Source organism: Hippocampus zosterae, chromosome 18 (genome assembly GCF_025434085.1).
Source record: "Hippocampus zosterae strain Florida chromosome 18, ASM2543408v3, whole genome shotgun sequence".
NCBI classification, from domain to species: domain Eukaryota; kingdom Metazoa; phylum Chordata; class Actinopteri; order Syngnathiformes; family Syngnathidae; genus Hippocampus; species Hippocampus zosterae.
The window spans coordinates 16960081-16971203 of NC_067468.1; the positions used below are offsets into that span (position 1 = coordinate 16960081).

The 11123-nt window shown below is 55.1% G+C and overlaps 1 protein-coding gene across 1 annotated transcript in view; it reads right to left on the reverse strand.

Annotated features, from left to right (window-relative positions):
* lamc3 (laminin, gamma 3) overlaps positions 1-10762 on the reverse strand; it is a 31128-nt gene extending 20366 nt beyond the window's left edge. The window contains exons 1-4 of the mRNA XM_052050197.1: positions 9972-10762; positions 7294-7598; positions 2593-2723; positions 1303-1487 (exon numbers count right to left, since the gene is read on the reverse strand). Of these exons, the coding sequence (XP_051906157.1) occupies positions 1303-1487; positions 2593-2723; positions 7294-7598; positions 9972-10347 (997 nt within the window). The 5' untranslated portion in view covers positions 10348-10762. The remainder of the gene's footprint in view (positions 1-1302; positions 1488-2592; positions 2724-7293; positions 7599-9971) is intronic.
* Between the last annotated feature and the right edge of the window lie 361 nt (positions 10763-11123).

Here is an 11123-nt window from a genome sequence, read left to right on the forward strand (position 1 = left end):
GAGTCCCGTCCGCTGCTTCTCGGCACTCTTTCATTTGCATAACGCGACCCTGCAGGAGCAAGGCCTCGCCTCGCCTCACCTCGCCTCGCCTCGCCTCCGGATGGCTCCTCTGGGTTTGAGAGATGACCGTTTTTGTTTTTTAGCGCTCCCTTGGTATGCGCAGACGTATGCCAAACAAGGTATTCACTCCAGTGCGGGTGGGACGACGTGTTTATTAGCGGGTCGCCCCCCCCCCCCCCATTCATTAGGAGTTCCTCCAGCTCAAATTTATGTTGCGGAATGAAAAGATATCATTCTGCAGTTTATTATTCTGTTGATGAAAATTAGCAGAAAATAAACACAGTCCTCCGACGACGCGGAAGCCCATTATGGTGGCTAATGCACAATTACAAAGACTTGTGGACCGAAGACGGACCCCACAGACTTCACATTCCATGATTCATTGATGTATTTAGTATTAGAAGGAACCGATTAAGTCGCCGTTTTATTTAAAGCGCTTGCTGCTTGGAATTAAGGGGAAGAGTAATTAAAAACAAGCCCGGTGCAAAATCGACTTGGAATGGGAGAGGGGGTGGGGGGCTGGGGGGGGACTTGTCGACTTGATGTTTTTTTTTTTTTTCCTGAACCCCAAAGCGAGCCAATTCCGAGTCCTCCCTGACAGCCTTCCGTCAAAGCGTGATGAGCCAAGACTGATAAATACTCCAATTCACACGCACCGCCGATGCTTCTGGCAAACAGATGCGCGACGCCGCATCAAATGTGCGCGTCAACACAAAAAAAAAAAAAAAGCCCCAGATGCTGCTTGAAAGGTACAGTGTGTTCCAGAATCCCCGCATATTTATAGAATGTGCCACAGCGGCCTTTAGTTATTTACTTTTTAATTCGTGACATCCTTTAAGCCGGTCACACGCGACGCGGTTTTAGGAGTGATATTTCCAAATCATGACCAACTTTGGACAAAATGTGACTCACACAAATAACGGACAAAACTCTTGTGACTAAGTCACATTTTTAGCTAAGTAACGTTGAGCCGGAATCGGTCTTGTTCTTTTTCTAAAGCTAACTAACTAGCGAGTTAGCTAGTTAGCTAGTCAGCTAACTCACTCACTCACATTTGCCATGGCGTTGGCTTCGGTAGTTTTGCGAAGCATTTCGAGCTAGCTAGCCAGCTAGCGAACTATGTCATTAAAACTAACATTTGGGAGCTTCGCCAAGGAATTTACGAGAGGAATAAAAAAAAACGTTGAATTTTTGGACTTTTCACGCGTTTGTGGTGCGCGTTTGATAGCACAGCCAACTTACGCAGACATTCGTTGGCCGACTCCCCGGTGGCCCTGGCCCAGGGTCTCTCCTGGTAGAAGGGCCGACATCTCTGGCAGTCGTCTCCGGCCGTGTGATGCCGGCAGGCGCAGATCAGGCGCTCGCGCCCGCCATCTTGACCGCTCGCCGCCCACACGCACTCGCTGGCGTGGCCGTTGCACTTGCATCTGGGAACACGGCGCTGCGGTCGTCACCTTGAACCGATCGTCCCGAAAAATTCAGATCGAAGCCAGCAATTCGGGGCTGCAGTCACGACTTACTGTGAAGTTACTTACTGCAGTAAGTTAGCAGATAATTGGCCGGCGGCTCACAGACAAACATGAAGAAATACCGTACGTGGCTGAACTGCAGTGATTTAGACTATTGCTAACGAGACGAAGCCAAACAGCCGAGTAGACAACAACCTGACCCAGAAAAGCTCCAACAAACAAGCGTCAACATCCGATTGCGCCGGCCGTTTGGCATGCGCCGAGGTGTCAGCAGAATCGTCCGCGGAGTTGTCCACCGCTTCGCCCGCGGGAGCGTCAGCAGGTGCTGTCAAGCGACCGCGACCGGTCTCGTCAACGACCGTCATATGGCGACGCCAAAGTTGACCCGGGGCTTCCCCCTTATTGGCGCCGTCGCTCGACCGCGTGCGAAGGAATGAAATTCCGAGTGCCGGCGACACGCGGCGAACGTCAACTTGTCATTCTGGCAAAGTCCCTGCAAGCCGCGCAATTTTGATGGAAATGTCACGTCGGCCGGCCCGGAAGCGGCACGCGTGGCCTGACTAACACGTTGTCACGCGGGTCTCCTCCCTCCGGTGTCGAGAGGTTGCCGGGCGATCCGTCACGCCTGCGCCCGCTGAGCCTGAGCAGGCGTGACAGGTGCCAGATCCATTTCAGACTGGGGCTGAAGGCTCGCTCGCAAATGCTTGACGGCGCTACCTGCGCCGGGCACGCTGCCGTCTGCTGCTCTTTCCTCGGCGGGTGGCAAACGACCGCGGTTTCAAGTCACGCCAATTGGGATCTTGACGGTTGACGTTCATGAACTAATCCGCCGGCAAACAATACTTTGCCAACCGACTGACGACAGAAACGAGCAAACCGAGTCAGAAATGCCTGACAAAGCGAACAGAATGAGCAAAGACTCGTGCTCGCGTAGCTGCTCATTCATTGGCTCAGCAAAGGACACGACGAGCCCTCTCTCCCGACGCCTTTTATGCCCGTTGCTGTAGACCAAAGCGCGACTCCAGGAAACCGAAGAGCCGCGGGCTGGACCCCCTCCAGTTACCTGCCCCCCACGGAGAAATCCGAGATGGCGTAGAAGTACGAGCGCAGGACTTTGGCGTCCTTGAAGACCTCGTCGCCGAAGGTGTTGAGCCTGTCCAGAGAGACCAGCAGGTCGGTCGCCGTCACCCATTCCTGCAAAACACAAACGCCAGCGGGGGGGTGGGGGGGAGGAACAAAACGGATGCGTCAACACGATGGGGTCCACAGACCTCCTCAGAACGCCAAAGCCGATACAATGAAACAATCCGGCCCAGGCCCGACTCCTCTTTCCCGACAAAGTATCTTTCAAAGAGAAAGAAGAGCAAAACGGTACGTGGCCCGTCACCCGCCTGCTGCTTTTCGACCTCGGGGTTCTCAAAGCGCTTTACGAGCGACTGATGACGCAGCATCGGGAGCCGCCGGGGCTTCGGCGGACACTCGGACCGGGGATGGAGCCGGCAACCTCCGGGGTGGGAGACCGCCGCTCCATCAGCGAGCCACGTCGCCCCGACCGCGTGCCAATTTTCCCCAAAGCGTCGGCAGCGTGCCCGAGCCGTTTGGACGATTTACTCGTCCGACCGCTCGGCGAGATGGTTTCATTCCCGGCGATGAAAACGCCCAACGCAACAGAACTCTGGTGAATGTCAAAAAGAGGCCCGAGGCGGATTACGTCGACCAAAAAGACGTCGCGGGGTGTCGCGGCGGCCGCGCTAAGCTCCCCTTCTCGGATCTGACGTGGAGCGCCTCCCTTTGAGTCGGCCGCCGCGGTAAAGACGGGATGGAGCGAGAAGAAAGCGCCGGCGGGATAACAAACGCGGGGAAGCGTCAACAAGAGGAAGCGGGAGATGCAAGTGAGGCGAGGTAAAAGAAAGGAGAGCGCTTGATGCCGCAGTGGCTCGGAACAGCAAAAGAGAGAGCGGGCAAATTGAAGAGGCTCGCCCCAGAGAAAAAGTTTGATTCCCGGCTGGTTTGTGACTTTGAAAAGTGGCAGCGAAAGCCGCGTTGTCGCGCCTTTGTTGTCGCGAACCAATTAAGGCAGGTTAGAGAATCAACCGGCGCGTACCGTCGTTACCCCAAAGGCACCTGGTGGCATCCGAAGCGGATGCTAATGAGCCGGTCGTCACCTCGGATCTCCACTTCCTGACCTTTAAACAAGCTCTCGTGTAGCCGAGCCAGCGCTAGCACGCCTTTTAACGGCCTTTTCAAAGAATCTCTCCGATGGCAAGCGTCAGCCGAGCATGACAGTCAACCCCCGTTTACATCGTTAGCGTTTCCGAGTGCTTTGTAAGTCGAAAAAGAGCTAAGTTTAGCCCGCGTCGTTAGCGGCAGGAACAGAGAGTCGGCGCTGCCTTGGCTCTTCGGAGTGGCTACCGGAACGCTAACTGGGAAGCTAAACAAACAAACAAAGAAACAAACAAAGAAGCTTGAGCCCATCTAACTGCGACCCAAATCCTAATCAACCCTCAATATGAACCCTACACAGCTAATCCTAAATCAACGCTAGCTCAGGCGGGAACTCACGCTAACAAACCAAAAGCTAAACGAACCACCTCGGCCGAAGAACGAAGGAACCAAATACAAACGCACCAAGATTCAAGCTAACCGAATGACCGACTGACTGTTTGACAAACTTTGACATTTGGCGCCTTCGTTTTTGGAAAACGAGCTTCATCCTGGCGCAAAGCAGGCGTCCTTTGGATGATGGAGTTCATTTTCTTCTACAGAAGTGTCCGCGCATGTCTTTTTCAAGAGCTCGCAACGCAGACAACTTCCGCTGAAATGGCCAGAGACAAACAATCTATCACGGCGGATAAATAGTTGGCTGTGCGCCGTCAATGCGGGATTGGATTCGAAAGAAAAAGGGGCTGTCGGGAATCACGAAAACGCGCGTGATGGCGGAGGACCAAAAAACAGGGAGGCGCAAGAGGCAGGGTGTCCTGAACCAAACGCATGCACAAAAACACCGGAAAGACTAAATCAACACCACCACGAAACTCCTGAAAACACAGAAGCAAACACAAAATACCGAAAAGGCCCATAAGCCAAAAAGCGACACCACAGACGCGCAACCGTCCGACCCCGAGCAATCGGCGCGGCGGTCCGCTTTAACCGGAAAGAACCGACACCAGACGGATAGATGGACAACCGGTGTCCAAAGGTTCAAATGACATTTATCCACGGCAAAAAAAAAAACTGTCAGAAACTGTCGGTGGCGTTGTGCGTGCGGCGCCCCCTGCGTGCGGCCTCAGCGGGGACTCGTGCATATTTCAGCAGGCTTAAAAACCTGAAAATGCATCCTGCCTCTTTTATTAGCATTTTAATCCCTCGGCGGCGCCGCCACTTGTGCCTTCGGCTTCCCGAGACTTTCCGATACGCAGACACTTCACACGCACTTCACTCGTCCGCCGTAAAAGACGCACGCGCGCACGCGGGCGTGCGTGCGCCCGCACAGCGAAGAGTCTGCAGAAAGGTCAAAACAAATCACAATCGGGGGAGAAAAAGGCATACTCGGGGAATGTGCGCCTGCATACGCCGCACGGCCTATTTACACTTATTAGATGTTGCAATGAAGTCACCTTGGAACAAATCCCATTTCACCACTTTGAAGCATTTCCCCCCCCACCCCCCCTTGTAGTTGAGTAATTTGTTCAAAGCCAGGGTGGAATTCGCACACGTGTTTGAAGGAAACTCCTTTTTTATTCATCATGCACTTTTTTTTTCGGGACTCTGCTGGAATTTATTGGAACGCGGGAAATAGAAAAGTCAAATGTGGGAGAAAAAAAGACAATTTTTCAATAACCAACAAGGACCTCCACTTGAAAGAAAAATCTCCACATAATTGATGGAACACAACGTGACGTAACGATCAATATCACCCCCTAGCCAAAGTTGCTATCGATATTCGGAGTTGCCCGCTTTCGACCTCGCCCTCGGAAAAGCGGCCAACAGGCGCCGAATGACAATCTGCCGAAAGACGCCCCCGCGACGGGGGAAGAGAAGCGACCAAATTAAAAAGTCATTAGCTTTGGCAATGGAGGGCACCGCCCCGAGTGCGCGCGCGCAAGGCGGAACGAGGCGCACACCGCACGACATCTCGTCCCCGAGGTTAAAGCAACGCTGGCGATGGCCTCAGAATCTCGGCGGCCGCAAATTGAATCGGGAGTGCGCCACCGCTGGCCGAGTTGCAGCCGACGCCGATGCCGATGCCTCCCCCGCACCGGAATGTGAAAGTTAATTAAGCTTTTGCTGTGATTTGCACAAATGAAAAGTCTGGGTGCTGACTGCCATGCTAATGAACCTCCAGCAACAAAGTGGGGCCTTCTTGGGCGGCTCCGCTTGCTTTTCTTACACAATTAGAACGGTGCCCCCGAGCGTGACCACAACTCCTGCCCCCGCGCCTACCGGAGGAACGGACGCGTTTGCCTTTGTTTTGTAGGGTTTTGTTTTTGTTTTCATTTTTGCGCGGCCGATGCATTTTGAAATGCTAAAGACGCGCGTGATCGTTCGGCAGGATGAACGTCACCATTTCAGCGGCGGCCATCGGAATTGGGAGCGCTCGTTGGCTCAGCTGGAGCGGAGGAAGCATCAAACGTTGTAGCCATGCCTAAGACCGCTTTCAAGTAGCGGGGAAATTTTCGGTGGGGGAAAAAGAAAGAAGCACCGCTAACCTGGTCGCTGCCGCTAAGCGCGCTGGATGAAGCGAAAAGCGCCTTTCACCAATTGCGTCACCCCGGCGCGCCGCCGTTCTAATTTAACGAGCCATAAAGCGGAACGGAGGGACCCTGGCGGCAAATGCCAAGCGCAGTCGCCCCAAATGACCAGTGGCCCGCTTCTCTCTTTCCGCAGGCTACATTTGTTCCGCTTGTTCCTCTGGAAATGACGGCATGGGGAAAACATCCGCGCTTCTTAGCTCAAAGGTCTTACCTATTTGCTCTTTGCCGATTGCAAATATTGAGGCTTTTATTTTTTTGGGGTCACGCTGACATCGTTGAAGTGATTTTTGCAGGTCAGAAAAGAGTCAAGTTTAACCCGGGTTGTTAGCGGAAGTTCTGCAGAGTGCTTGCCATCAAGCGGGTCTACCAGAAGGGATCTGTGCCAAATTCAAAATGAAAATAAAAAATTAAAAATTACACGGGACTCAGTGAAAGCAGCACCGACAAATAGTCTCATGAAATGAATGAATCCATCTTTAAAATGCAGCGGTGGTCTTGCGGGAATCCTCCCCCCCCCCTTTTCATAAGCACTTTATTTTGCATCATTTTCTCCTAGCGGTAGCTCAAGCGGGAACAAGTGCTGTCAGCGCCAGAGAAGAACGCGCTCTTCCGCATTTCGGTTGACGGCTCACTTTGTACCGGCATTGAATGGGGGCTGCTCTTTTTTTTTTTTTTTTTTGGTCACGACAACCAACACCCATCCGCGACGACACATTGAAGGGGTATTTATCGGGGGACAGCGTGTGGAAAATGGACTCTTTAATTGCGAGCACACGAATAGTTGGCTCTCCGGAGCACCCGCCTACACATCAGCCGTGAAAGTTACAAGAAAGTAAATTTTGTTCACGTAAAGCGAGCATGCGAGTCACTGCTGAGGCGCCGCGGCCGTGTTGGGCTGAGGACTAAATGAGGGACCCGGCCAAACAACCAGCGACATACTGTAAGTCATTCTCCAAAACCCCCCAACAAAATATGGGCGGGGCCAAAGCCGCGAAAGGGCGAGGACCCACCTGTAAGACGAGACTGCGGTCAAAGTTGTAGGCGCCGGGCCGTCCCTCCAGGGTGGAGAAGGCCACGTCCCCCCCGGTGAGCGGCGCGATGTCGCTGAACTCGTCGGTGCACAGCGCCGTCCTCTCGTCATCCCCCAGGCGCAAGAAGGCGTGGGCGGCCTTGCCGTAGGTCTGCCCGCAGGAGGCGCTGTAGAACTGATAGGCCAGCCAGGGGCCGGCCGCCTCGCCGCGCCTGTAGATGGCGAAGCTCTCCGGGCGGCTGCCGTAGAATTTCAGGCGCACGTAGCTTATCTCGAAGGCCTTCCCTGGGCAACGGACGGACAACTTGGGGTCAGCTGGAGCCACAGAGGGGTTCGTGACCCCCCCCCACATCTAACTTTTACGGTCATCATGAAAGGGGCTATTGCCGATTTCAGAAGCCATCCGCTTGCGGGCTCTCGAAACAAAAGGCAAATTTGTCCGACGTCATTAGACACGACATCTCCCCGCACACCCGCGGGGGGGCGCCCTCCCCCTCCCAGGTAGCGCGCGGGCTTCTTGTTTTCGCAGCCGTCCCTAATGGCTTCTTTCCTCTGCGAGCCAAAAGATCGTTAAACTTTCATTTACTCTCCGCATGAGGTGACTGCAGCCCTGCCGGCACAACTCATCACGGAGGCGCAAGACGACGCTGGATGCGTGCCCCCCCGCCCCCCCCCCCCATCCCCACAGCCAGCGGGGATGAAAGGCAAACTTGCATCCGCAAAGGATATTTGTGTAATTTCGTGCATTTGACGTGAAATGATTAGTGAATTGTTTTGGACAGGTGGCGAGGGCCCACATTCTGGGGGGGCAAATTGATTCCGCTGTTGCTGTAGCTACAGTCGCGAGGATGGCAACACGCCGAGACGATCGATGGCAAGGGCAAGGGAAGTGATGGGAAATTGCAGCTGGCGCCGAAAAGAAAGACCCATTGACCCCAGAGACTGCAAAGCGTTTCATTTTTCTCCCCAGGTGGAGATTCACATTTGCTTCCGGCTCGCCTCGCCTCGTATTCCAAATGGACCCAAACCCTGCAAAACCCGGAGCCACGTCTTTCTGTATTTTAGCACGCGGGGAAGATTTTGATCCGCGAGGCGCCCTCGTGTGTGCCGAGCCATTTGTTTGACTTGAAGGAAGGATCTCCGGATGCCCTGCCAAGCGTTTGAAGTTCATCCCGAGACCTCCGCTACATATCGGACCTGAGCCAGAGTCTCATCCCTGAAAGATAATGGACCGGGCTTCTTAGGCTCGTCGGAAAGTCTCTCCATTTATCCGGCCGCTATGAAAGGGCAGTCTGGGAAGGTTTTGACCTCTAGTCCAGACTAAACTCTGGGAGACGAAATATTTCCAGCCGTCTTCTTGAAACATTTGCTTGTTGTTTCTACGCGAGTCAGGATGTTGCTGTTGGTCGACTGCGCCCGATGAGAACCAGCTGCGGACTTCAAGGACGCTCGTGTTTTGTTTTTTGGGTGGAGGGGGGAGGGGCTGACCCCGATTCTTCAGCAGCATTTTTTCCTTCTAAGCGCCCCCCCCCCCCCTCCTTATTTTGTTTGCCTCCAGACTCCCGCCGCCATCTTTGTCATTCTGGGGCGAGCGCCTGTTTAGATTGGCCGAGCAAAAGACAACAAATGTGTCCGGACCCCCCGCCGACATCCAGATGGGTAACGCGGCGTTCCAACGTGAAACTTTTGAGGGGGTGATTTCACGCAACGGGGAGGCGAGCGAGCCCCCCTCGTCCAGCTCCTCTCAATTTGGAGAAGTAGCGCACGCCTGCCGACGCTAAAGCTAATGCGCGAGGCGATGAAAAGCACCGAAAATGCCGTCGGACGAGACCTTCGCAGGCTTTGACTTTGGTCAACCGTCACCAAGTTGACATGAAGATCTGAGTGCACTTTGTCCCTCGATCCCAGACACAAAAAGCATTAATATTGCAAGCGGCCCGCGTTGGGGCCTCGGCAAGCTGACGCAAAGACCGCTCGACATCGCTCGACATCGCTCGCCGTCGGGCCACGTCAAGACGCTCCTCCGCAAATGTCACACACTCCGACCTTAAGCCGCGTCAACGTCTTTTGACGCAGAAGGCGCCGTTAAGCGACGACGGCGCAACGGGGGGGGGGGCGAGCGAGGCGCAAAGACGCGGGCGCCCGAGCCGCCCCCGCTAAAACGGCGGCCAAAGCCAAAGCGTGGCGGCTCAGCCGCTTTGTCCCCGTGAAATCCCATCGCGGGAACGGCGGCGAGGCGTCTGCATTCAATTAGGTGGCATTACCGACGCCGGCGCTCGCTTTCTATTCCCGGAGATGGCTGATGGAGAGCACAAATTCGGACGGTTTTCAGCTTTCCAAATTGAAAGAGTGACCTTTGCAAAGTTGAGCCGCGCTACTTTGCAAAACTTTCGCCGCGTCGTCATCGGAAGAAGCATTTTCGGCCATTTTACCCAGCGGCGCCCACTGCTGTCGACAAAAGCGGATGTCAAAGCGCCCGTGGCAAAGCGGGCGAGCCGCGGCGCCGGCACCCGAATGTCAAGCTCCGCCGAGCTCAGTGGCCAGCGGAAGGCAAGTGCCCGACGCGTCGAGAGACCGAGTGCGCGCCACCGCCGCCCTGTTGGTTAGCGACGGCGTTGAAACGGAAGACATTTCAAGACAAGAGCAAAGAGCTCTTACCCAGATGCAGCGTGAGGTTGACGGAATTGGGGTGCTGGACGCCAAAGTACATGGACTGGCTCTGCCACCAGGTGGGCTCGTCGTTCCTGTGGAAGTCGGTCAGCAGGGCGGCGCCGTGGGCCAAGCCCGGGACCGAGGCGTCGCAGAGGTGGCACCGGCGCGCCGCCGAGCCCATCTGCGTGCAGAATTCCTCGGGCGCCGAGCCGCACTGGTTAGACGCCAGCACGCTGCGATTGAAGGCCACGTTTTCAAACTTGGGCATGCAGCGGACGGGGGCGGCCGTCCGCTCGTCGTAGCAGGGGTCCGCCGAGGCGACGGCCGGCGCCAGCAGCAGGCGGGCCAGGAGGTAAAACCACACGGCCAGACGGGCGTCCATTGCCGCTCGTCGCTTCGCCCAAAAAATATCCACGTGCCGATTGCGTCTCTCTCTTCTCTCACAGACGGCGACTTTGATGGGAGGGGTGAAAAAGCAGCCCCGCAGCCAAAGTCATCCCAGCCCGCTCTCTCCGGCCTCAACATGTGTTGCCCCTCTGTCAAGGACCGCGCGGGAACTCCTCTCATCGGAGGAGGATCCGGGGACCGGTGGGGGGGGGGGGAGGGGGGGGTTTGTCAGTGGGTGGTGGCGCCGGTGACCGCGGCAGACTGGGAGCATTCCTCCATCTGCTGGTGGAACGCGAGAAGCTTCAAAGGTTCCGGCGCTCTCCATCGGCAAGTCGAGGCCCGATGTCGGCGCGGTGAACACGTTGCGTCGTTTTCGGGTGAAATAAATTCAGCCAGTCGTTGCCACGACGAGCTGCTCCACGTCCAATCGTGAGCGCCGCTGCACGCTAACTCTTCTTAGCTCGGCATGCTAAGACAACAATGAGCTTCTGGCATCCACGTTGGAGATGAGAGCAACATTAGAAGTTGTCGACGTTGTCTGCGATGGACCGCGGCGAAGATCATTTTCCAAATGTGCGTGTTGAAGGTTTACATGATGGGATGTTTTGCTGATGTGAAGATTTTCCTGCGCCCGCCGACGGTACGGAACGCTTGGTCGCGTTTTGTTTTCCGGATTGTCCAAAAGGAAGACATCACGTTGACATCAAAGCTAAGCTTTTCAGTCTGCGCCGAGAGAGCTCTTTAAACGATCGCAGAGATCAATGATATGTA